This window comes from Enoplosus armatus, chromosome 5 (assembly GCF_043641665.1).
Source record: "Enoplosus armatus isolate fEnoArm2 chromosome 5, fEnoArm2.hap1, whole genome shotgun sequence".
NCBI classification, from domain to species: domain Eukaryota; kingdom Metazoa; phylum Chordata; class Actinopteri; order Centrarchiformes; family Enoplosidae; genus Enoplosus; species Enoplosus armatus.
This window is the reverse complement of record NC_092184.1, coordinates 20856804-20880337: the sequence shown is the minus strand read 5'-3', so window position 1 is coordinate 20880337 and position 23534 is coordinate 20856804. Positions and strand designations below refer to the sequence as shown.

The window sequence follows — 23534 nt, the reverse complement described above, 5'->3', positions numbered from 1 at the left end:
GATGTTTTTTCTGTTTCATGATTGTATTCAACATTCCTCAGCATCCTGAAGACCTGCAGCTCAGGGGCAGCAGGCAGTGAGGTGGAGAAGGACAAAAATGATTAAATAATGAGGTAACAATAACCATTTTCTATAATCAAATCGCTGTTACAGATCTTTACAAGCTTTACATTTTGAGACAATATATAACTAGTTTCCCTGTTCTGTCATGTCTTATCTTACTTATTTCAGTGATGTGGGACCACAACCCATTAAACTATACACTGTGTTTCATATTATCTCTATGCAGCCTGTCCTGATGTCATGGCATCAGGGTATGGTACCCTGTCTACTTGTTTTTTTACAGCTCCTCTCATCAGTATTTCTGTCTTGTTATAGTTGTATTCTTGGCTCTATTGCTACATGGTTGGCTTTAAGTCGTTTCAGGATAATAAAATGCCTGTGTTTCACTACACGCCCAGAAATAACCGTCCCCTGAAGCAGTCCATTAGTCCCAGGCCAAGATGAGAAAATGGGTGAGGTCGACGCGTCGTTGTAATGAATCAAGGGGGATGGGACAGCGTTACGCGCAGCACCCCACCAGCCTCTCACGTCCAATGAAGGCTGAGATTGGATATGCGAAAGGGCAGGATGACTCCCACTTTCTCGCCGTGGCTGGTCGCAGAGGGCGGGGCTCCGTGCCTGCGTTTGACAGCTGCGAAATAGAAAATGTATAGCGCATAGATGGTCTGGGAAACCATGCTGCTCCAAGGCAACCATACTATCACAAGGAATGGGATGAAGCATGGCCCTTTATAGCCTGCGAATGCCCTCGTAAATCTGGACCTCTTGGAGAACACGAAATATAAAATAAGGGAAAGACTTAGCTTTTATTGTGAATAATAGAAGCCTGGGATTTGGGGGGAATGCACCGTGCGTTCTCCTTCCCCGTGACTGTGGAGCGCAGTCGGACCAAGGAGCGCCTGGAGGCGAGTCTGGCCGGGCTGTGTGAGCTGGAGCTCCGCAAGCAGAGGCAGGAGTGCCTGGTGCTGGGGGCGCTGGCTCTGGGAGACCCCCTGCCCCAGGACAGCTACACAGGAGAGCTGGCGTGTTTCAGCAGCTGGGGGCAGGAAAACTTGACACTGAGGCGTCAGCTGGTAAGAAGTTTGAGTGTCTTTTACTGCACGTTTGGATTCCAGCAGCTCTTCCATGTTGACTCCCACCGTATTACCACACCCTGTGCTGAAACCCCACTTTACCCCCATAGTCCTGCATAGTTTTGAATATCTAATAGCCCTTACAGCGTGTCCTCATTGTAATCCGCTTGACCGTTGGATGGACTCTTGGTCTGGGCAGCGCCTTTTGTGTAGAGGTGACCTCTATCTGCAAAAAAAGTTACTCAACTTGATTAATAGGGTCTCTGTTTGAAAGGACGTACTGCGTTTCTGTGCTTTGGACTGAGATTTATGCCTGTGGGTAACGAAATCAGGGGGTGGAGCACCCGCCGTTTGTGGCACAGACCGACTATTTAATGGCCCATTGTTCCCTCATCATGGACTTTTGTAGGTTTTACTACTTAACAAGCTCTTATTTGTGCTCTCAACACATCATAAAGGAATGAATTATTCCTTCGGCTTGTATGTTGTCGTTGCAACATTTTTATCTCATAATTATCCTCCACATAATTGATGAGATGGCTTTTTCTCACGTCGAGCACGAGCGAAGTTGCGACAAATGTGTTTTCCGCAGTGACGCCGGGATGAAGGTGGGAAATAAAAACCGGATAGATGAAAGTTTGTGTAACAGCGTTCCTACAACGGCAGCTCCCACAGAAAGTTTTACGCACCACCGAGCATGCCCCCCTGTAAAAGATGTTTTCTATGGTCTGTATTTCTATTGTGCTGCTGAAGTTGCATTTCAGTGTCCGGGAGTTGTGTTTCTGTTCGGCTGCTGATCCCCGCGAGCTGTCTCAACATTGCTACAATAGGAAGCCATTATTAAAAGAGGGTGAAAAAGAAATTAAATCAGCCGCCTCCTCTTCACACCTCCTTCTCTCCTCCCTTCCTCCCTCCCTCTCCTCCGCCGGGGGCCTAACAATAGGCGCATATGGAGCAGAATACTAATGATGGCGACCGAGGCCCCAGTGAGAGGATAAGGCGCATCGGTGTCCTGGCGTCAGTTGGGTATGGCATGGTGTGGGCACTGTGCTATTTATTTTATTTAATTTGCCTTAATGATTCCACCTCTGCACGAGCTTGAGAACAAAGATTAAGATACTTAGAAAACCAGTTTTAAAGATGTATGATAAGCTATAACAGGGGTACATGAGGGTCAGGTGTTTCCAGTGTGCACACGCACCAGTCCAGTAAATCCATGTCCCCCGGTGCTGGCTGGTGTCAGCCCGGCTCCTCGTCCGCACACTGACGGCAAACTGCCATTTTAAGAGCGGTGAAAGGAGCGACACGCGTTTTCCCGCAGGGCAGCATATTTCCCCCGTTTTCATTTTCTGCGTAACGCGTCTGTGGATCGATGTTTATTAACTGTTGTGCCTATCCACGCGTGTGGGTAATTACACGGGGAAATTCCTCAGAGAATGACGGGACTCTAATTGAAGCCTCGAATTGAGTCTTCGTGATATCAGGTCGCCACCTGCGTCCGGACCAAATCCCCAATCTCATCTTCCACATGGGGTAAAGCCCCGAAATGTATAGTTCAGGGTGTGACACAGAAACAACTGACCCACGAGACCGCCAGTGTGTGCCTGTTTGCGCGTGCGCGTAGCTGCTTTGAACGTGAATGTGGCCCCCGACAGGCTGAGAGGCCTTTTCTCCTGGATACAGTGCGCGCTGGTGAAGGTGTTGACAGCTGTGGGACGCCAGACAGCAGCTGGGAAAGCATGAAGCTCTGACCTCCCTCTCAGCTACCTACTGTGTGTGTTTGGAGAGAGCAGAAGAGAATAAATTGTGTATAAGTGTGTGACATACAAGCATCACATCTGTGTGGAAGAGTTTTATTCTCTCCTCTGAAATATAAATAGAAACTGAGTATCTTGTGTGTTTAGGCACATGCAGAAGGTCTGTGTGTGAAAGCAGTGTGTACCTTCCTCATGCAGGACTGTGTGCATGTGTCTGCAAGGTTTTTCTTTTGTTTTGTGCCTGTGGCTTGTCATCGATCAGGCTGTGTGTGTGTGTGTGTGTGTGTGTGTGTGTGTGTGTGTGTGTGTGTGTCCTTGTGTTAAGACAGCAGCACATCATTAGTGAGACTATAGAGCAGTTAGTCTACTCAGATCACTGGATGGTTTCCTCCGCTTTGTTCTGGCACACAAAGAAAAAAAACAACATCTGTGTAATATTTGGCTTATTTGTATGCCAAATAATTTGTATAAATAAGCTGAAAAAATATATGTATATGCAAATACACATGCACAGACAAACCAGGTTGTCCAATACACCTTTTGTGATGTGCACACCATGAGTTGGACTTTAAGCTGGTCCCACAACTGTCAGTCACATGAGCACAGCCGGGTGCACGTCTCTCTATAGAGACTCCATTCACAGCCAACCCACCCTGCTGCCCTGCCTACAAGCCTCTGTGCACGTAGGACAGAGTCAGGGCAGGCTAATGAATGCCATTCACTACGGCTATGTAAACACTGAGCGAACCTGTGTGTGTGTGTGCAAATTCAACTGCCATCAAATTATAGTATATCATTAAAATGTAATTTTCCTTATTAAAATAAAGCATTTCAAGTGTGTGTGTACATTTGAAGAAAGAAGAGATCAGTGGTTTAGTCAAGTGTGTGTGTGTGTGTGTGTGTGTGTGTGTGTGTGTGTGTGTGTGTCATTCCAGCCTCCCACAGCCCTCTCTGTGTGGAGCCAGTCACAACATTGCTTTAATTATAGAGGGTCCAGCAGTGCGGCTGCATGCCTTGTGTGCCCTGTTCCATAGATTTCCATATCCTGGCGTTATCGTTTCAAAACCTTTCATCCAGTGACTGGCTAGAGGGCTATTCTACAGCCAAGGGCCGAATCATGCCTTTTTCTTGGATGGTGGGATTTTCATGTCTCTATACCACCCCTCTCTTGCACAATCAAAAGCTTATTTGTTTCTTAGCTTGAAATTCTTTCATCAAACTGTCTATTTCTTTTCATCTACTCTCCTCGGTAGCTGAAAATCGGTCAGTGATCGGTCATTGTGTTGTCCTGGATTCACCTGCTGGTCAGTTCTTTTCATTGAAAGGGCAGGTGGTCCTGATGTGCTGTACACCCAGTGTGTAACAGCTTAATGGCTAGGTGAGGATGGCTGCACCGTGTCCTCTGTCTCCCCCATCCCCCACCAGCCGGGGGCAGCGGATGCAGTAAATCAGTAATGATACAGTGTGTGGAGTGTCAGGGAACTAGTATGAGACCATTAATAATAGACTGCAATCAAAGACCAGCTTGCAAAATGGTCCCTGCTACACTATGAACCTGCTCCAAAGCCACACTGTTAAATGTTGTATTGTGTTTGGTTGTTTTGTTCGTTCACAAAGGTTTGTATGTTTTCTGCTGCATTATAATTTAATAACCAGCACCATGGCTTCCACAGTGCCCGTGTGTGTGTGTGTGTGTGTGTGTGTGTGTGTGTGTGTTTATTTGTGGACATGGCCTCAAACAGACAGCAAGCGATCAATTGTGTAAATCTGCATTATTGATTAATTGACTTCCAATAGTCTCCCCTCCTCCCAGCTATTTCTTTGCCCCACGCCAGTTGCTAAAACAAAGCTCCCCACTCTTCGTTTCTGCCACACAAAACCATATTGATGTAGTGATGCTAATGCTTTGTTTATAGTAAGACAATAAGCGCCCTTGTCGAGACAAAAGAAATGCACACTGTTTGGGGTGAAGAGGTTGTGTGGGAAGCATAGGTTAGCTTGGGTCAATTGCCCCTCAACAGCATTCGCATTAGGACCGCATTTAGTCTGCAGGACAAAAGGAGTCAGAGCTCGAGCTCTGATTGGTGCACTGACCAAAAGCGAGCGGTAGTCCAGATCCAGGGTCCTGTTTTTCCAGGAATTTTTCACCTGACACATTACAGTTTTGCAGAGATAGAGCATACACTGAGACACAAACACACAACGCTGTTTTTTTTTTTCAAGCTTGAGCTGTGAAAGAAGAGTCATGTAAATGTTACTTTGTCAAGGAAAATCGACAATGTGGCCTTTAAGGAACAAAGGAGTTCTTCAGCCATGCAAGCAGCTCTGTGAGGATGTTTAGTATAATGTTTGCCATGTTCACCAGTGTGTTGCCGTGCTAACATTTGCTAATTAGCACTAAACATTAAGCACAACTGGGGCTGATGGGAATGTCATAAACCATCGGACAAACATTTTGACCTGATGATGCTGCTCGAGCAAAAGTCGAATTTTCACTTGAGTGATTACAATTCATCCTGAGGGGAACATGGATGTGTGTACCACATTTAATGGTAATCCATCCGATGGTTGTTGAGACATGTCACTAAAAACCAAAAATATCAACCTCATGGTGGCACCAGAGGAAAAGTCAGGGGATCACTAAAGTCAGTGGACTTTATGCGCTGGGCACCATGAAAGTCTGTAAAACAAATCATGGCAATCCGTCAAATAGTAGTTGAAACATTCCTGTTTTGCGCAGAGTGTGCACATTTCTATAGGCAGTGTTTTATTGGCACAGACACACAAAGTCAGTGCTCAGGAATTGCAGAAGAAGACTGTAGCAGTTGTCTGACAGGCGCTCCATCATAGCAGGTTTGTAATGTAGAAAGTGTCACCTCATTACAGGGACATGCTCAATCTTCTGGTAATGAAGTCTCTTAATCAGCCTCGAGTGTCAACAGTATCACCTCCAACAAAATGAAGGGCCTTTGTGTGTGTGTGTGTGTGTGTGTGTGTGTGTGTTATCCCATGCGGACAAGCAGATGTTGGAACGTGTGTTGGATGATGTCGACATGAGACTGACGCAAATTGTCTGGTTGGCTGAATTAGCATGTCCAATTTCACTGTCTTACCAGTGTGTGTGTGTGTGTGTGTGTGTGTGTGTGTGTGTGTGTTAGAAATTGATATAATAAATAGATACATAGGATATAAAGGAATGTTTAATTTGTGCATCGTCCTTCACACTTTGCATACTTTATGTGAGGAGTCTCTGTGTGTCCAGAGACAAAGATAAGATGGGGACCTTGGAGGAGTTCCAGACTCTCCTGATAATATTGAATGAGAAACGACATTGACCGAGAGTTACCCACAGTGCCTGCCCCCTCCCTGGTGACGTGATTATACGAGAGTCTATGCTACGCAGGAAACATACTGTATAAAGATGAGCGAATGTAATGTGACTTTAAGTTTTTGGTGTGAAACTTATATATTGAAGTAAGGACAACTGAGGCTCATCAAGTTTATTCTTCTATTCATCAAAGTGAAGATTGACCAGAAGTACAAGTTTTTCCACATCAGTGTGTGTGTGTGTGTGTGTGTGTGTGTGTGTGTGTGTGTATGTGTGTGTGTGTGTGTGTGTGTGTGTGTGTGTGTATTCCTGCACCTCTATCTTTATGAGAACCAATTTTGAGGTTTAGACCTTCAGAGTGAGGGCATTTTTTGTCTTTGTGGTTGGTTTTCTAGGTTTGGAATAAATATAATCAGCCGAGAGTCTTCATGTTGAAGACAGAAGTAAAAGGATGAGTGTGTGTGTTGTGTTTACCTGTTCTTGAATTGTGTTTTTCTCTTTTTTTCTCTCTCTCTCTATCTGAGCTGTATGAGCAAGCACATTTTGCTGTATATCTGGATAGCATGTGTCTGTAAGTGTGTATGTATGTACCCCCACCCACCCACATGACAGAACATCCCCCTTCCGGCGACAGATCCTTGAATTATTCATGTTCTGACTGATTGCTTACGCAAGAGGGTCCAGTGACAGATATGGATGCTGCGCACGGATGCACTTCAGTGATACACGGTGGTGACCTGTGATCGCCACGTTTGTATTTTAGTAACTAGTGAAGGAGAATCCACATCTGAGCTGTGGCTTTATCGGTTTTGACATTTTGTGTTTTTACTCATTGGGGTCATTTTAATCCCTGTTTGTTGAGACAAATGTTGAAAAAAAAATTACGTACACCACAATAACAACTTTCATCAGACTGAAATAACATCTTTGGAAATAAAGTGACTGCTACTCTACAAATTGTTATAATCAAGTCAGTACTTATAGCATAATGCAACATACACTAGATTGTCGCACTTTATCAAAATCATTAACTTGATTCAAATACAACTCATCTACCCATGATTTAAACCCGTGAGTTTATCTCAACAGGTGACAACAGTGTCAAAGCAAATGAGAGCTGGCGTGCAGCTGGAGAAACAAGCAGTGAGGACTCACAGCTGTGCTTCTGTCATTAGCATTTCTGCAAACCAGTAATTTGATCGCGAGGACTGTTTGAACTTTTTGCTTTGTTGTTAAAATCACTGATTGCTGCCTCTAACCATCTACTTAGAAATCACTTCTCAACATGGCAATGAAATACAGACGGCGAGAAAACAGACTGAGTGTGTGTTTGTGTTTCAGAGTGCCCTTCAGAGTTCCCCATGGGGCCTGATGCAGGCGCTGGAACAGCAGGTGGGAGAGCTGAGGATCGACACCGACGATGGCTGCTATGATGGAGCTCAAGGAGACACAGGCGACAGTCGGCCAAGTTCTGGTACTTCCACAGTTTTAAACCTTTTCTTTGATCACAGCTCTGACATGCATGTAGTTGAGAGTTTTCTAAATGTGCACTTTGTAATTTACTCACGTTCACTGAAGTCAGTCAACTGATTCTTTGCATGTACTTGCTCTATACAAGGAAACGTTGGTTTTCTCTTTGCATTTTGAAAGATGCTTGTTATTTTTTTCTGCTCTTATTGTTTGTTCATGCTCCAGTTGCCTGTAATTCTGTTTCGTGGACTATTTGTGAAATGCGGTGACACACTGCCTGTATCAAGCAGCATATTTTTAGAGAACTGGAATGATCAGTGAGCTATAATAAATGAGATAGTCATCTTCTCTCTATCTCTCTAATTGTATCCCCTAGGTTTCTATGAGTCAAGTGGGGGTCAGTCGCCGAAGGGAAGGTCTTGTTCCACTGAGCCCACAGAGACCGTCTCCTCCGGGGCTTACACCAACGACAGGCCCAAGTCTGTGGGTAAGAAAAAGTAGCAGATCTGTAGAGACTGAGGCACACTTTAACTTGCACACACGTATCCTCAGAAATAGCTACAGACACATAAAACATCCTTGTTCTATGTGTAAGTGAAGCAGAACACATTTTATTTTAATGTATAATTTTAGTATTATGAGCTATCTGTTTGAGTCAGAGCAAGTATTAATCTCTTCTTTTCCTTTTTCTCAAAACAGATTTCTTATTCTTCTCTGGTATCTATTGACTTGCAACCAACCCATAAACTAAATTATTTTGATTTATTTCGAAACATGGAGATTTATTCTCATTGCTAACATGTCGATTATTTGAAACCCGAAAATCACCAAGGTACCAAGGTACCAAGGTATTCATTCGAAGTGAAATTAAGCATTAAGACCCCAACATCTTGTAGAAAACATGCTGACTGTGTATTCTGGAGTGAAGTTTGGGATTTATGCTCTATACTCTATGTTACCTATTGACTCTGACAGTTAAGCTTCTCATCTTTTCTTTCAGTGAGCATTCATTGTAAATGCCCTGTAACACTGTGTTAATAATAGTCTGTGACAAATGATGCCTCTGCCTGGTCCATCATTTTCAGGACACTGACATCATGCATTATTACTCATATTTTATTCATAGGTTTATTATTGTGTTGGCAGTATTAAAATTCCGTGCCTTGCCCTACAACAGTCTTATTCTCTGTTATTAGGAGACCCCCTCATGCTGAATGGAGAACAGGATGTGCCAGTCCTGCGCACCACCCTACCCCGCTCTTTCTCTGCCCCTTACCCACCTCTGGAGGGCATCGCGGAGGAGGGCACAGCAGTGGACTCCTGGCAGTGGGACCAAGCCTGGCACCAGCAGCCTGCAGAGGATCAGGTCACTGAGGAGGACTACCAGCAGGCCTTGAGGGTAGAGGGTTACATCCTAAGTCTCATCCAGCGTCATACCCTCGCACCACGGCCGTGTCAGCCTCGTACCACCCTGAGCCCCGACCCCCCATACTGCAGTGCCTCCGGACACAGCTCCCTACACAGGAGAACTCCTTCTCTGACCACAGAGCAACGCCTTCCTGACCCCCATCTCCAGCCCCACGTTGACCTTTCGGCAAACCCTAAGAGCCATGGCTGGGGTTGTGACCTGCTGGAGGGGGAGGCCTGTGGAGGAGAGGCCCCATCTTTGGAGGAGGACTGTTATCTGGCGCTGCCCTACCCCCAGCCCAGGCCACACTCCCTGGCTGAGAGGCTACCATCACCTCTGCCCTTCCCGGACCCCAACTGTGGTGTTGGGGCTCTTGACCTTTGTTGTGAACCCCCATCCCCCCAGCATTACTTACATCCACAACCCCCTATTCATCACAAACACAATTTAGTAAGTGCTCAGTATATCCCCGGACAAGCCTGCCATGCCCCTGTGCGCTCCCCCAGACACTACAACCCAGAGCAGCCAAAGTCCACCCGAGCTGTACCCTCTCCTGACCACCCGAACTCCAAGTCCAGAACCTCTAAGAAGAGCCACAACGAGCGACAGAGAGCCAAGAAATCAAGCAGTAAAACCAGTCGATCCCAGTCTGAAAACAGCCTCCTGGGCCAGCGAGTGCTGCCTGAGCGCAGGTACAGCACCACTGAGAGACACCAAGGCAGAGGGGATCTTGCTCAGAATCAAGGCCAAGTCACTGGACCACAGGTGGGCACCAATAGCCACAGCGGGAGCCGACGTTGGTGCTCCAACCTGGAGCTCAGCCAGGACGAAGGGGAGACCCTAGTAGGGCAGGCACAGAGACGTCCCCCTAGAAAAGCTCGCCATGGTCATTCTTGTCCCCATTCCCAACCCCAGAACTACCAGCAGCACACCCAGCGCTGGCACCCCGACTTTCAGGAGAGAGCACCTCTCTGTCAGGGAGAGGGCTATGCCGGCGCTGCCCCCGCAGAGTCTGAGTCCAGTATGAGTGAGGTGTATTCCCCGGCCTCCAGCTCGCTGTCCAGTGACTCAGACGAGGGTGGGGGGCTGGTGTGGCCCCAGCAGCTGCCACCGCGCCTTGCTTCTACCTCCTCCTCATCCTCACCTTCACCACAGGCCACTGCCAACGCCCCCTCTCAACCAAAATCCTTTGTCAAGATCAAAGCCTCCCATGCTCTCAAAAAGAAGATCCTCAGATTCCGCTCAGGGTCTCTCAAAGTCATGACTACTGTATGAGGAAGTGGTCAGACCTGATTTAAACCCATAACTACTGTGATGAAAAGCCGTTGTCAGAGCAAAACTGTCTTTGTATTCTACCTACCTCTAATTACATTATGTTCTTAGTGAGAGACATTTACATTAATGGGCATGATTAAAGATCTGCTAGAGATCATCTGTCTGTAGTATCTGGTCGAATTTATCTTGTAGTTGGCAACCATCACACACTAGACTAATGGGCATGATCCTGCTCTAATTGATGTGATGCAAAGTTACATTGTGACATGGACAGCATTGAAGCTAAGTGATTGAATATGCTGCCAGTTTTTCTTGATGTCTGTTGGCCTTACAGTTAATTAATCACAGATTTCTGGTTAATTAATTCCTACAGTGTAGAGTTGGCCAAATGCAGGTCTGCACAGCTAATGGGTACACAGTCAAAAGCTTCAAGCTATGCTAAACGCCAAACTCCAGAAATTAGATAAAAAGTATTTTACGGTACTGACTTTTCTAAGAACTTTGGGTATATTTTCTCCAGATTTTCCCAATAATTTCTCAGGAGGTTTCCTTGAAAGAACAGCTCCATTTAAACCCAATATTCAAATATTCATATTCAGTTATTATTGGAAACGTTATGCTCAGAATTTCACATTTTGCATGGTTAGCTGACCTGCTGTTCCCTGACTAAAAGCCTCACAAAGTTACGTTACCAATGAATTTGAATGAATTAACTGGAGTGTACCACTGTCTCTATTTTCCCCACAAATCAGTACCAAATTACACAGTTCTTTCCATGAAACTTCTTGGAGATCTTATTCGGAAATTACAGACCCATAAAATAAAGCATTACTAAAATGTTAGTGTGCGGTAAGACTTGAAGCTTTAGAGCAAGGATGAGTCCTGCACATAGCCAACACCCTGTAGAAAAATATCTCATTCTTGCAGGCATGAACAAACGTGTAATAGTGCAAATCTATGTTTACATTTGGTTTTCCTACAGTCTCAAAACATCCTTATCTTTATGGTTCAACAGACTCAGCTTCTCTTTTTTCTGCCAGCTGCTTTAGGGACCAATGAGCATAAACAGATGTCTGTGAGTCAGGAAGGGGTTTAATAGAGGCCATAGCGAGGGACCAGTGTACATGCATGCATGCACATACAGAATGTGTAAGTGCACAGACTCTTTGAATCACAGGGACACAGACTCAGACACTCTTGTGAATATGTATATACCATCATGTGGCCTTGTTTGGAATGAATGTAGTTTGTAAATAAAGGCACATTTGCTCTTAATTTTGGTACTTTAACACATTTTTATTGTTTTGTTTATTCTTAAATGCTGTGGGCCTGGTACAACAAGATCAGTCTAAAACATCATAAATTAACATAAATATATAATAGACAATAGGTTAAAGAAAAAGTGTGAATTTGCTAAATTTTGCATTTGACTGAAATGCATGTATTTGATAAACCTGCAAACATAACTAAAGCTCATTTAACCTGTTAAACATCTTCTCTAGTCTTACCTATTGTCTTTAGAGTCTGTCACACTAAAACAAACTAGACTAGAGCTCACCATCTACATGCACTTTGGCCATCCAGCATCAGAGATTTGTCACTATGGAAAAGTTTCTGTTACATGTTACGAGAACGAATTATTAGTTGTTGATAATATAAAATAACATTAATTTTATCTCCGTAATTGCAAACAACCTGAATTATAACACATAAAGAGAAGTACTTGTATAGATAACAACGTTTCTGCATTCTTATTAATAACAGAAATACACAGAAACGCAGTTTGAGATGATCCTCATGTGGGAACAAAAAAACAGAAGTGTTAAGGGTTTTGGTCACTGGAATTTCAGATTGGCCAATAGTTCCTGAGTTGCAATTCTGACTCATTCCCGATAACATCTGTACATACAACCAAACTGCCTCAGCAAAAATCCAGCACAAAAAAAGTCCATTAAAACAGCTGAGTTGGCGTGTTTGCACTTGCAAATATTTAAAACTTTTTATTTAGAAATTAGATTTTGCTGATATTTCCACTTACAGTTTCAGTGGCCTGTTGAGGTTGCACCCACACTGCTAGCAGGAAGTTATGGATGTGTTCTGCTTTTAGGTAGGCTTTATACTCTCCACGCCACACACGTCCTTATAATTACAGTTATTATTATAATAATCATTCGGAACAATATTCCTACGTAGGCTGAAAGAACATGCGAATTAAGACGTGTTGTCTTCCTTGGAACAAAAGTTTGAATTTAAAGGGAAAATGCATGACCAGTATGTGTCAAACAATTCATTCTAAACACAGTTGTGAAATAGTGAAACGCAGTGGTGAGTCCACTCCTGCTGAACTGTAGCACAGCTATGAGCATTTCAACCCTTTTATAAGAACACTCTGCGCAGTTTATCAGAGTCAATACACGCTCAGATTTTAGTCGTGTCCTTTCCAGTGCTCGAGCTCTTGGTGTCGTTAGTGATGCTCACTCTGCTCGTAGGGTCCTCGCTGATGAAGTTGAGCATGTTGCGCAGGGAGCGGTTCATGCTGTCCTTGAAGCCCCGGCCCAGACACACATAGAGCAGAGGGTTGAGGCAGCTGTTGAAATATGCCAGGCACAGGGACAAAACGTGTGCCAGGTAAATGTGTGGGCTGGAGGGGGAATTCCGAGGGGTAACCAACAGGAGGAAGTCCACAATGTGTAAGGGGAGCCAGCACAGGAAAAAGCTCAGCACCACAGCGACGATCACCCTCAGTGTCCGCTTGGAGCGGGTCCGACCACGCGACAGCCCACTCTCTGCCCGCTTGTAGACCACACAGTGAGAGACCACAATGACCAGGAAAGGGAGCAAGAATCCCAGCAGGAAGCGGTAGGAGGTGACGAGCCAGGCGCTGACGAGAGTGAACACTATCAGGCACTCTCGCTTGTCTTCACCCGCTGTGATCTCCTGGGTGTACACAAACTGGGGGATGCTGCCCACCAGGGCCAGGCACCAGACCGCAACGCACACGCAGGCAGCCTGCTTCGGTCGCCTGTTGTTCTGACACCACACGGGTCTGCTGACCAGCATCCAGCGGTCCACGCTGATCAGGACCAGCTGCAGGACGCTGCAGTACATCACCAGGTAAAACAGGCCTTTGACCAGTGTGCAGGCCAGCGGGCCAAAGTGCCAGTGGTCGTCATGGGCTAGAGGGACCATGAGCAGAGGGAGGGAGAGGCAGCACAGAAGATCAGCCAGCGCGAGGTTGAGGAACCACAGGGAGGTGACAGAGCGGGGCATGCAGAAGCCCGTCACCCACACCACCAGAGCGTTTCCCGGCACACCCAGCAGGAACACAAGGCCGTAGAAGACCAGAGCCGCTATCTGGATCGGTTGAATGTCCGGGGTCAGAGTGTGATGAATCTCAGGCAGTGTGTAATTAAAGTCAGTCATGTTAAAGTCAGCCAAATCGTCTAAGTTATAGTCATAGTAATCCATGGTTGGCTGAAACTGTAGGTGGGAAAGTTGTCAAACATACAGCGTTATAACCTTTTTAGCATGCTTCAATGAACATTATAAATAAACATTAAAGGTATATTTGATGTGAGACAAATGTTTCATGTCAAACTGAATTAGCCCAGCACAGTCATAACACATGATGACATTAATTATCTTGTAAATATGTAAAAATGTAGTTACAGTAATATTTAAAACTTTTTATTTAGAAATTAGATTTTGCTGATATTTCCACTTACAGATTCAGTTGCCTGTTGAGGTTGCACCCACACTGCTAGAATGAAGTTATGGAGCTGTTCTGCTTTTAGAAAGGTTTTATACCCTCCACACCACACACACACACACACACACACTTGCACAATATTCCTACGAAGGCTAAATGAACACGCGAATTAAGACATGTTGTCTTCCTTGGAAAAAAAAGTTGAATTTAAAGGAAAGATTAAATAAAAGCATTCACCAGATAAAGTCAAAGTAAAATGTAGTAGTTTTTACAATATAAGCTTTATTTATCAATACAAAGATCGTGGTATAATGTACCATGTCTTAATCCAATATTAGCATTAATAAGAGAGACCTATACATATTTCAAAAGGATAGTAAATGTTAAATAATGACAACACAAGACACGTTGTATCACACCTCAGAATAAACCCTCATAAACATTTTGCTGTTGCTTTAAATATGATATGAAGAGCTGAAGTATGTATATATCTATATATATATACATATATCTATATGATTCTCTATATTTGACAGGCACAAGACACTAAAGCCTGAACCATGAAACAATTGCCAACTGGAGTGTTTATTGAACCTTCTGACAAATTTTTAAAAAAGAAATTAAATATCAATTTGCATATGAGTTTTAATTTGTATCATTTTTGTACAAAAACATATAAAACACAACATTTTTAACCCATTAAGCTTTGAAGTTTCAATGCCATCCTTTCTCACATCAGGGGGCACACTAGAGGTTGGCCTTTTGCGGGGGGAGGTGTTCCTCCTGCTTCTGGAGAGGATAGTGGTCTGCCACACTTGATTTTGCCCTTTCCTGCACTTGTGAGAGAGGTGCCAACAGCAGCTTGAAACCTTCGCAGGGGCATGGGTTTCTGCCTGGGCTTCAGTTTCTTGTGGTGCACTGCATGTGTCTGACTGTATACATCAGGTTTTTCAGGAAAAAAAAAATCACACTGATGACGTAGAGGTCTCAAAAACTCAGGTATCAAATATGATACACTTGGCGTTACAGGGTTGATGCTTCCCTTTTATGTATAGAGTAATCTTGTTGCTCATCTATACATACCTTTGCTGTTGAGACACTTCCGTGCATGCGGTGAATAAAGTTCAATCTTATCTCATCTTGAACATCATGTTGTGAGAAGGTTTTACTCTCACTTCCCCATGAAGCATCACCACAAACGCTGGCCCGTTTGATGGACAACTTTAAGCGTCCTAGCAAGTGCTGCAAATTTAAATATGTTTCACATTACTAAAGAATAATAAGGGTATATGAAAACCTGAAATAACAAAAATGTTGCATGGAACAAAAGCAAAAATGATTCAGTATGTCAGAGTTTGTAGATGGTTATCAATGTAATTTGCACATTTTGCATGAGATACTTCTGTAGTTTAGATTCCAGAACAAGTATCATATAAGAAATGATATAAACCCCCAGCACCACAAATTAAATTAAATTCCTGTATTAGTGGGACAAAATACTTTATTGTCAAATTCATAATAATCATTTTACAGTAACACAACTTTTCCATATATACAAGTTATTCACAAATCAGCCTACACACAAATCAGAGTTTTATTACACACCTACTATTCTATTGCGCCTACAGCTGTTGTTGTGAAAAGCAATTAAAGCTGCCCTCCGTGTTTTTTGGTTCAACAAGCATGACAAGCAAACTGAACGTCCAATGCTGTCCAGCAAAGGGGGGGGGGGGGTTGTATTTAAAGATCACAGCAATTAGTCAGCATTAGTCATTTGCGTGACGTTCGATGAGACAATCGATTTGTGATTTGTGTGAAAATTTGTTGCCACGGCAGGATGTTCTCTTTCAGCCCTATGATATCACTGAGGCCTTAAAAGTTACGAAATAACAAGGGAAATGAAACACCAAATCACAACATCAGCAAAAGTTTCCCTAACAGTTAAAAAAAAATACAGTAAAAATACCATGTTGCTCAAATCTGTCACCAGCGTCAGAAAGCTGACTTGTGCGGGTCTGAGAATGTGTGTTTATGTATTTGTGGCCCTGTTCATGCGTCAATGTGTGCAGACATGTCTGTATGGCTCTTCTTGTACACACTGATATAAATATGGACATAAATGTCACTGTTGGCGTGTAGCTGTTTATCAGTGTTTGTGTTTTCTCCTCTTCGTCAACATTGGCCCTCAGTTCACGCTTTGCATCATCTGTCACTGTCAAACTCCAGGTTGCTATGTTTTGTCATAGTTGTTGTCATACTTAATGTCAGGATGTTTCCTCTCGGGGCCATCTGAGGGGAAGTCAGTTGAGGGCCGGAGCGCTGCTCGGTGGAAGCGTTGGGGTGTCGTCTCTAAAAGCATCCGACTGAAGGTCTGCAGAAAGAAAAGTACATCGTCTTTATGTTGTGTTTTTCAAACATTTCACATCAAACATTTGGCACTCATTGTACATTGAAAGTGGGAGCTGGAGTATAATGTATGTGGTTACTAAAAGACGCCAGTAGGACTTTGGTTGTTAACGTGTTTGCTAAGCGATTATGGTGTTTTGGGTGTTTCCAAGTGTATACGTCACCACCTATACAGTAATAAGGTATTATGAAATAGAATATTCACACACACACTTTCCCACCAAAAATGAGAGAAACAAGGCGTCATGGAAATGCTGACTGTGTGATAGTCTGCTGTAATCCTATGCTGTTCTGTGGTTTATGGTAGCAGTGCCATTTCTCAGCTCAGCTGCATCCAGTCTGGGTAGTAGTTCACTCACACACACATTTTCCCACCCAAAATGTGAGAAGTGAGCATAAAAATGCTGACTCTGTGTGATAACCAAAAATAAGTGACGGCTACAGAAAACGAACATGTTCTAGCAAACTACAGGCAGCCAAGCAGAACATTAGGGTGTTTATCAAAGAGGGAGTGTAAAGCAGAGAGTATGATAACATGTTCAACTCACCAATGAGTGTCAAGCCTTGCTGCTGGTTCAGTATAACTGACGTCTCCTCTTCCTCTTCCTCTTCTCCCCAGTCTGCGATGTTGGCCGGGGGGATGCACTGCTCCAAGAACAGGTCCTCCTCGTCTTCCTCCATGTCCATGTTCTCTGGAGGCCAGCGCAGCTCTCCGCTCTCCACCTCGCTCACCTCTGTGGGTTCCACAACGATGGAGGGTAGACGCTCCTTCTCGTGGTCGTGGTCCAGGCTGTTCAAGGTGGTCTCTGGGCCCAGGACAACCTCAACAGGGTCAGGGAAGATCTGGAGCAAAAGGGGGGGGGGAGCTGACTGAGAATTGAGCAGAAAAGTCATACTAAAAGTAAGTTTGGTTTACAGAAAAATACGTCAGTGCTAGAAGAAATGATTTTGGTATATTGTCCAGTTTTGACCACTCTCATATTGACTAATCCTACAGTTTTCTCTCTCCCTCACACACACACACACACCTACGCAATGTCTGGACCTTGGATTTTGTGTGCTTATTGTGTCTTGTTGTTTTTAATCCTTGTTTTTATCGGCATTTGTGTCACCACTGTCTAGCATTTTATGACCAACCTGTTTTAAAATAAATTAAGTAACATGAAATTTACATTTTGCCTGAAACTATTATGTTGTCTTGATGTGATAAATTGGGTTGCAACACTTAAATAATAATTTGAACAAGTCTGGTCACAGTGTGATGATGGAACATACCTGGAACGGCAGTCTTTGGTCCTTCCTTTGCAGGTCTTCACAGTTTGGATCTTGACCGCCCATCTCCTCCATCTCTCTGCAGCGGGAAACAAAGAAACACTGTAAATGAGCAAGTGCCATAAACCCAGTGTGGAAACCTTCTCTTCCCTGTAAGAAATCTCTTTTTAGTATTTTAATCCTCCTAAAAATCCTTTTAAGACTGTAGAACTCCAAAAATCCCCATAGAGCAAGTTTTGTAGAACTCTAGTAGCATTACATTAGACCTTGAATTTCTCATGGGACCTCAAAAGAGCCCCATTTTCATAATCCTTTTGCTTTAGAAGTGCAGACTTTAGAAGACTTTAAAACCCTCCTTGAAATCCCATTACAGCCAATTCAGATGCATAAACTCCTTGGGTATCCCTGTAGAAACCCATAGAAATCCCATTCAGGAAGTCATTGAAATAAATTTTACTGCAACAGTAGAAATGCCAAATAAATTTCTTTAGAATACATTTAAAAACCTAAGAAGTGGATTGGCCTTAATGCATTAAGCTAATAGTTTGTCTGCTGAGGATGGCTCTTTGGTTAATACTGAGAAACAGTATTAGTTTTGGATGAATTATTTCATTCCAGTGACTTTATCACTCTCGGATCATACGCCTCTCTAAATGATCACATGCTAGTCAAAAACTCAAAAAAACAAAACCACTAGATGAAATCACTTCATCTGGTTTTATATGAAATAACATCACCTCCCTACCCGCGTCCCTGTGTCATCATAGCTGATTTACACCAGTATAACAGTATCCAACGTACTAGATTAATTAGAGATTTCTGTCCTACATCTGATTGGCCAAAGCTGGTCTGACTATGTGAACCATGAGTGTGTGATTCTCCTAACACACACACACTGAAACACACTGTCCGGATTAGCGCAGAACTCAAATAGGGTTTGATACTAAAATGGATTATGTCCTCTGACGCTCATATTTTATTTTCTGACAGGAAGCCTGACAGGACAAATGTGATGTTTTGGGTCTGTCAACTCTGACAAAGAGCTGTGAGCCTTTGAAAACCCCTATATAACCCCTCACAGCCACTATTTGCACTATTTGGTGTGAAAAACACCAAGTCACCTCTGTTATCTTTTAGCCAAGCCCTGATCCTGTGACCTTTATCAGACAGCATGTTGCGTCCCCAGTATCCTTAAAGTAGGCACTTGCTTCAGTTACATGCATGAGCCTGTGTCCACATCCAACGTCAATCTGTTTATGGTCTCCAGAAAAGCCGACAGGGGATTAAGAAGGACTGAGGATCTGTCCGAATCCTCTTTTTATCCCTCTCTCCTGCTCCCGCTCTCTTTCTCTCACTGTGTCTTAGTGTCTCTCCTCTCTCCATAAGTACCAATCATGGTTTGTTGTCATTCAGAGGCCATCGTGTAATGACACAATCTGTTAAATCTTGCTTACGCTTAAATTAAATTTCAGTTGAAAGACTGATCTAATCTCTAGTCCTTCTGTTTTTAGACCCTGTGTCGGGTACTTGTTATTTGCTAACAGCAGCACCAGTCACATGCTACGTCAAGCTAAGGAGATAAATCAAACTATTTTGAAAGTGCTCCTGGAAATACACTGAAATATTTAGGTAGAGAACAAGAAGATGTCAAGCAGAAAAAGGGTCTAAATATACAGCAGATCCACTGTATGTCATTATGTATGTGACCTAGTATATACTGCACTATTTATCTATCACTGTAAATGAATTAAATAATACATACCGATACATGGCTAGCATGACCTACTTTGTTTTATGCCAGCCTCAGCTGTACTTTGTGTTTAGTGCTAATTAGCAAATGTTAGCATGCTAACGCTGAACTAAGATGGTTGCTAAACATCAGCATGTTAGCACTGTCATTGTGAGTATGTTGGCATGCAAAGTGCAGCCTCACAAAGCTGCTAGTTTGGCTGTAGACTTTTAGTCTTGTTCTAAGATATGCAGTACTTGAACCCTTTTATAGTTTATTCTTTATTTTGGTTACATGCTAGTACGCACTTATGTCTGCCATAACAGAAGCCATCTACAAGCTGATGTAAATGTCTGCTCTGAGGTAGCCAGTTTGAGAAGCATTCAATAAGATTCAGATCAAGTAGTACAGTAAGTGTACAATATGTTGAAGGTCTCACCAGCTGCACACATGGTCTAAAAGTGGTTATAAAATACATAATGTCTTATGTCTGACACCAGCAAGGCTATTTGGTTCCTTTGGGTGTATTAGATACAGGAAGAATCATTTCAACAATTGTGAATTTCAAGAATTGCATCAGTGTGTTTCCCTCCCTCTCTCTCTCTGCTCTGAATAGAATTGATCCGAATTGATTTTAGCAGACTTTTTTCTCTCTGACTGCCTTAATGTGGCAGATGTCAGGCTCAGCGTTCCTATCAACATGCTTAAGTTCATTGTATAATATGACAAATGAAGAAACACTAAGCCAGTTTGCACAGCCGTCAAACGAGGACGCCCTGTCCTCGTCTAAACAGGATCAGCTTTGGGAGGATGCTATCATTTTTGACCCACTTGTGAATGTGCGCAGCCTTACAGTTCAATTTCTGATATTACGCTGCTGTCAACTGTGTCATGCTAAGCTGTTTGTGTGCCACCTGGGATGGAAACTTTCAGCAGCTATTATGATGAAGAAGCTTAACCTCCATGTAATCCCTCTCATATACACTCCCTCTAAACACCTGCATGTTTCAGCTCAGTCAACAATCATCGTCATCTTTGTGCAGCGTACTGTATTTTGCATGACACGAGTTCAAGCAAACAGTATAACACTATTTGAAATAACTAAATCAAAATTGACAATTAAACATACGAGTAAAATAACTGATGTACTGCAAATGATTATAATTTATAAATGATTCAAGGGAAGATATAGAGCTTTAGAGAATCTACAGAGATTTATTTTATAATGAAAATTATAAAATAAATCAAAAACGTTCAGTTAAACTGAAAGCTCCATGGGATGATTTAAATGGCTTCATTCTACCACACAGTGTGTTTCATCATTTGCAATGATCACAAGCCAGGTGACCTCCACATGCCCAGTTCTCACTAAGATAGACGTCATCAGGAAGAGGAAACTGTGGCCAGTGTGAGAGATTTGATAGCAAACTAAGTGGTTAGCATTTCTTTTCCTGTTTCCATCATAGAAACTATTTGCTCATTGCTCTTGGACTTTTTTGTATTTCTACAGTCACATTCTTGTCCATTCAGACACAAATGGTGAGATAAATGGGCCACAAACTGGTCAGATTTATCATGCTGTTCATTTTGAGGTCCCATTACAGTTGGCCAAGAGGGCTTCCTGTTGTAAGACACCCCTTTTACACCTTTCGAGCATCACCAGAGCTGGACTGTTACATGATTTAAACATGTGCCCAGGATTAAAGAAATCTTGTACCAAGTAGACTGACAGTACCATTTATTGGGGTCATAACCTCTGTTCATCACTCCACAACCACACAGCAAACAGACCTAAAGTTGCTGACCTTTTGATGACGTCTCAAAACCTCAAAATCTCCAAACAAACTTTCTCTCTCTTCTTCCAAGCCGTATACACATCCACATCCTTTAACACACATGCACTTACACTCAATCGTAGTGCAAATAGAACATCTAACTATATAACTTTGACACAGTACTGTTTCTGTGAATCACTGAACCTCCCACATCTGTAATATATCTGTTCTAAAAAGTCTATTTCTGTTTCATTCCATGCATGTGGTCTCCGTTGCTCAAATGAGGATTTAACAGTCTAAACCTTTCGTAGGACACTCCAGTAATCATTCATTATCTTGTTAGTACTATAGATAGCAAACCCTATGTAAGTTAAAGGTGGTTTATTCTTTTCCCTCTTAATCAATAGTATAAATAGAGAGATGTGAAATATCTTGAGTGTAATAATATAAATGAAAGCTATGGACCATGTGGTGAGACTGTTTCCAAGAACAACTGTTTCCAAGGTCGGGAATGAACTTAAGCCAACACGGATGAGAAGTCCCTAAAGAAATGTGAACAAATACAATTCAATCACAACTGGGCAAACATCGACTGCTGTTGATTGCAGGATGTGTTTGAAAGCTCCAGAGCAGCTAATAAATGGACCTTGTGTTGAAATTGTTTTGTGAGCTGTATTTTCTACTGTGATGGGAGTCTCCAGTGTGAGAAAATTCACACTTTTTACTCTCCACCTACATCAAGAGTGAAACTTTTAGTGTTGTCGGTTCAGGGACGGGTTGAGGACACAAAGTGGAATTCAGCCAAGGAAAAGCCCACAGTTCTTGCTATTATGAATGATATTTGTGCCTAAAATAAACACACACAGACAGACAAACCTCAGCAGCCTCTTACCCCTCACTCGCAGTCAAGCAGATGTCTTCTCCATCATGGCACAGCTCCACAGTGGTGAAGCCCGGCTCCTCCACAGTGAGCACGGGTGACACGAGAGGGGGTGCAGGAGGAGGTGAGCAGCTCCCACAGCATTCCCCCTCCACAGAGCCCTCAGCGAGGCTTTTGGCCTCCAGGGCGAAGCCTGGATGGGGGGGTCCCAAACCCTCCGGTGCCCCAGGAGTTTAGCAGAGGATCAGGAGGTGGACGTGTGCCTGGTATCCTTTGTCACTTAGGACAGCACCTGTCTCACTTGTCCAGGTCCGTGCTGAGTCTGTCTGCTAGCCCAAAGCCTACATGCGCTCCCTCGTCTCCCGTATCCAACTTCCTTCCTCGTGTCTCTATCAATATCCCTCCCTGTCCCACCCCACCCCACTGCCAGGCTTTGGAGAGGAGCAGGATTAGCGTCTCTTTCGATTACAGAGGCTGGATGGGTGACGTCAGCCAGGCTTGACAGTCCCCTGTGATGAGTTGGCACACTGGGTCGCTGGTGCATCTGTAAAGAAACAACATAAAGGGCACACGGATGGCACATGGCCCCACTGTAGAGGGAAGCTAAAGTGACACAGGAGGAGCATAACTGCTCACAAAATGGACAAGGAGAAGTTTTGCACATTTGGTAGGAGCTGATAGGAGTTCTATCTTCCCCATCCTATCTGTCTGTCCTCTCTCTCTCTCCCTGTGTGTGCCGTTGCTCCATCAGTGGATTTAGATTTGGACGATTCATGGAATTAGCCCAGGGATCAAGGGCTCAGGGGTGGGGAGGGGAGGGGAGGGGAGGGGATAGATAGATATATATATAACAGGCTCCAACTATTGCTAAACAGACAGAGCGCTGCTAACAGCAGTGTGTAATCCCCTCTGTAGGCTAAGTCAGTAGGCTATATGTGGAACAAGGTAGTGAAGGAACTAGTGTAACAAGAAGGACGTCCTGCTTCCTCAGAACCATTGGTGAAGGAAATTCTGAGAGCTCTTTCAAAATGATTCCTCATTTTTACAGTTCAAAACTTTGTGTGGATGTGCTGGTCAATGAGCACAGCCTACAGCCCCGACATCTTACACCTGCCCTTTGTTACATAAACAGCTGGTAAACTTAAAAATGACTGTATAAATAGCTGACAGTACTTTCACATCTTTAAATAGTAGTTACCTGTGGTCATGGACGCGCACAAACTGAGGGACTCTGGACGAAATGTACCGCTGTTAGAAAACGAAACTGAACTGATAACATGGAGGTGGATGTACATCAGTGCTGTTCTCTACAAATTATTCATGGAAGCCTCCTGCACAGACCAAATGTTAATGTTAACTAATACACATTTCATGCAATTATTGTCACCA

General features: G+C 43.5%; 3 protein-coding genes across 3 annotated transcripts; 1 reads left to right on the top strand and 2 right to left on the bottom strand.

Annotated features, from left to right (window-relative positions):
* Nucleotides 1-905: 905 nt before the first annotated feature.
* On the top strand, nt 906-10374 carry LOC139285868 (dapper homolog 3). Its single transcript, XM_070906540.1, has 4 exons — nt 906-1136; nt 7563-7695; nt 8068-8178; nt 8888-10374. The coding sequence occupies exons 1-4, from the start codon at nt 906-908 to the stop codon at nt 10372-10374; spliced, it is 1962 nt and encodes a 653-aa protein (XP_070762641.1).
* Nucleotides 10375-12347: 1973 nt separating this feature from the next.
* Nucleotides 12348-14129, bottom strand: c5ar1 (complement C5a receptor 1). The gene is made up of 2 exons (XM_070906205.1): nt 14100-14129; nt 12348-13854 (listed from the first exon to the last, which is right to left on the bottom strand). Exon 2 carries the CDS (start codon nt 13840-13842, stop codon nt 12793-12795), a length of 1050 nt encoding a protein of 349 aa, XP_070762306.1. The 5' UTR covers nt 13843-13854; nt 14100-14129; the 3' UTR covers nt 12348-12792.
* Nucleotides 14130-16383: 2254 nt separating this feature from the next.
* Nucleotides 16384-23353, bottom strand: lbhl (LBH regulator of WNT signaling pathway, like). Its single transcript, XM_070906063.1, has 5 exons — nt 23344-23353; nt 22158-22338; nt 17765-17840; nt 17038-17332; nt 16384-16454 (listed from the first exon to the last, which is right to left on the bottom strand). The coding sequence occupies exons 1-5, from the start codon at nt 23351-23353 to the stop codon at nt 16384-16386; spliced, it is 633 nt and encodes a 210-aa protein (XP_070762164.1).
* Nucleotides 23354-23534: the final 181 nt, after the last annotated feature.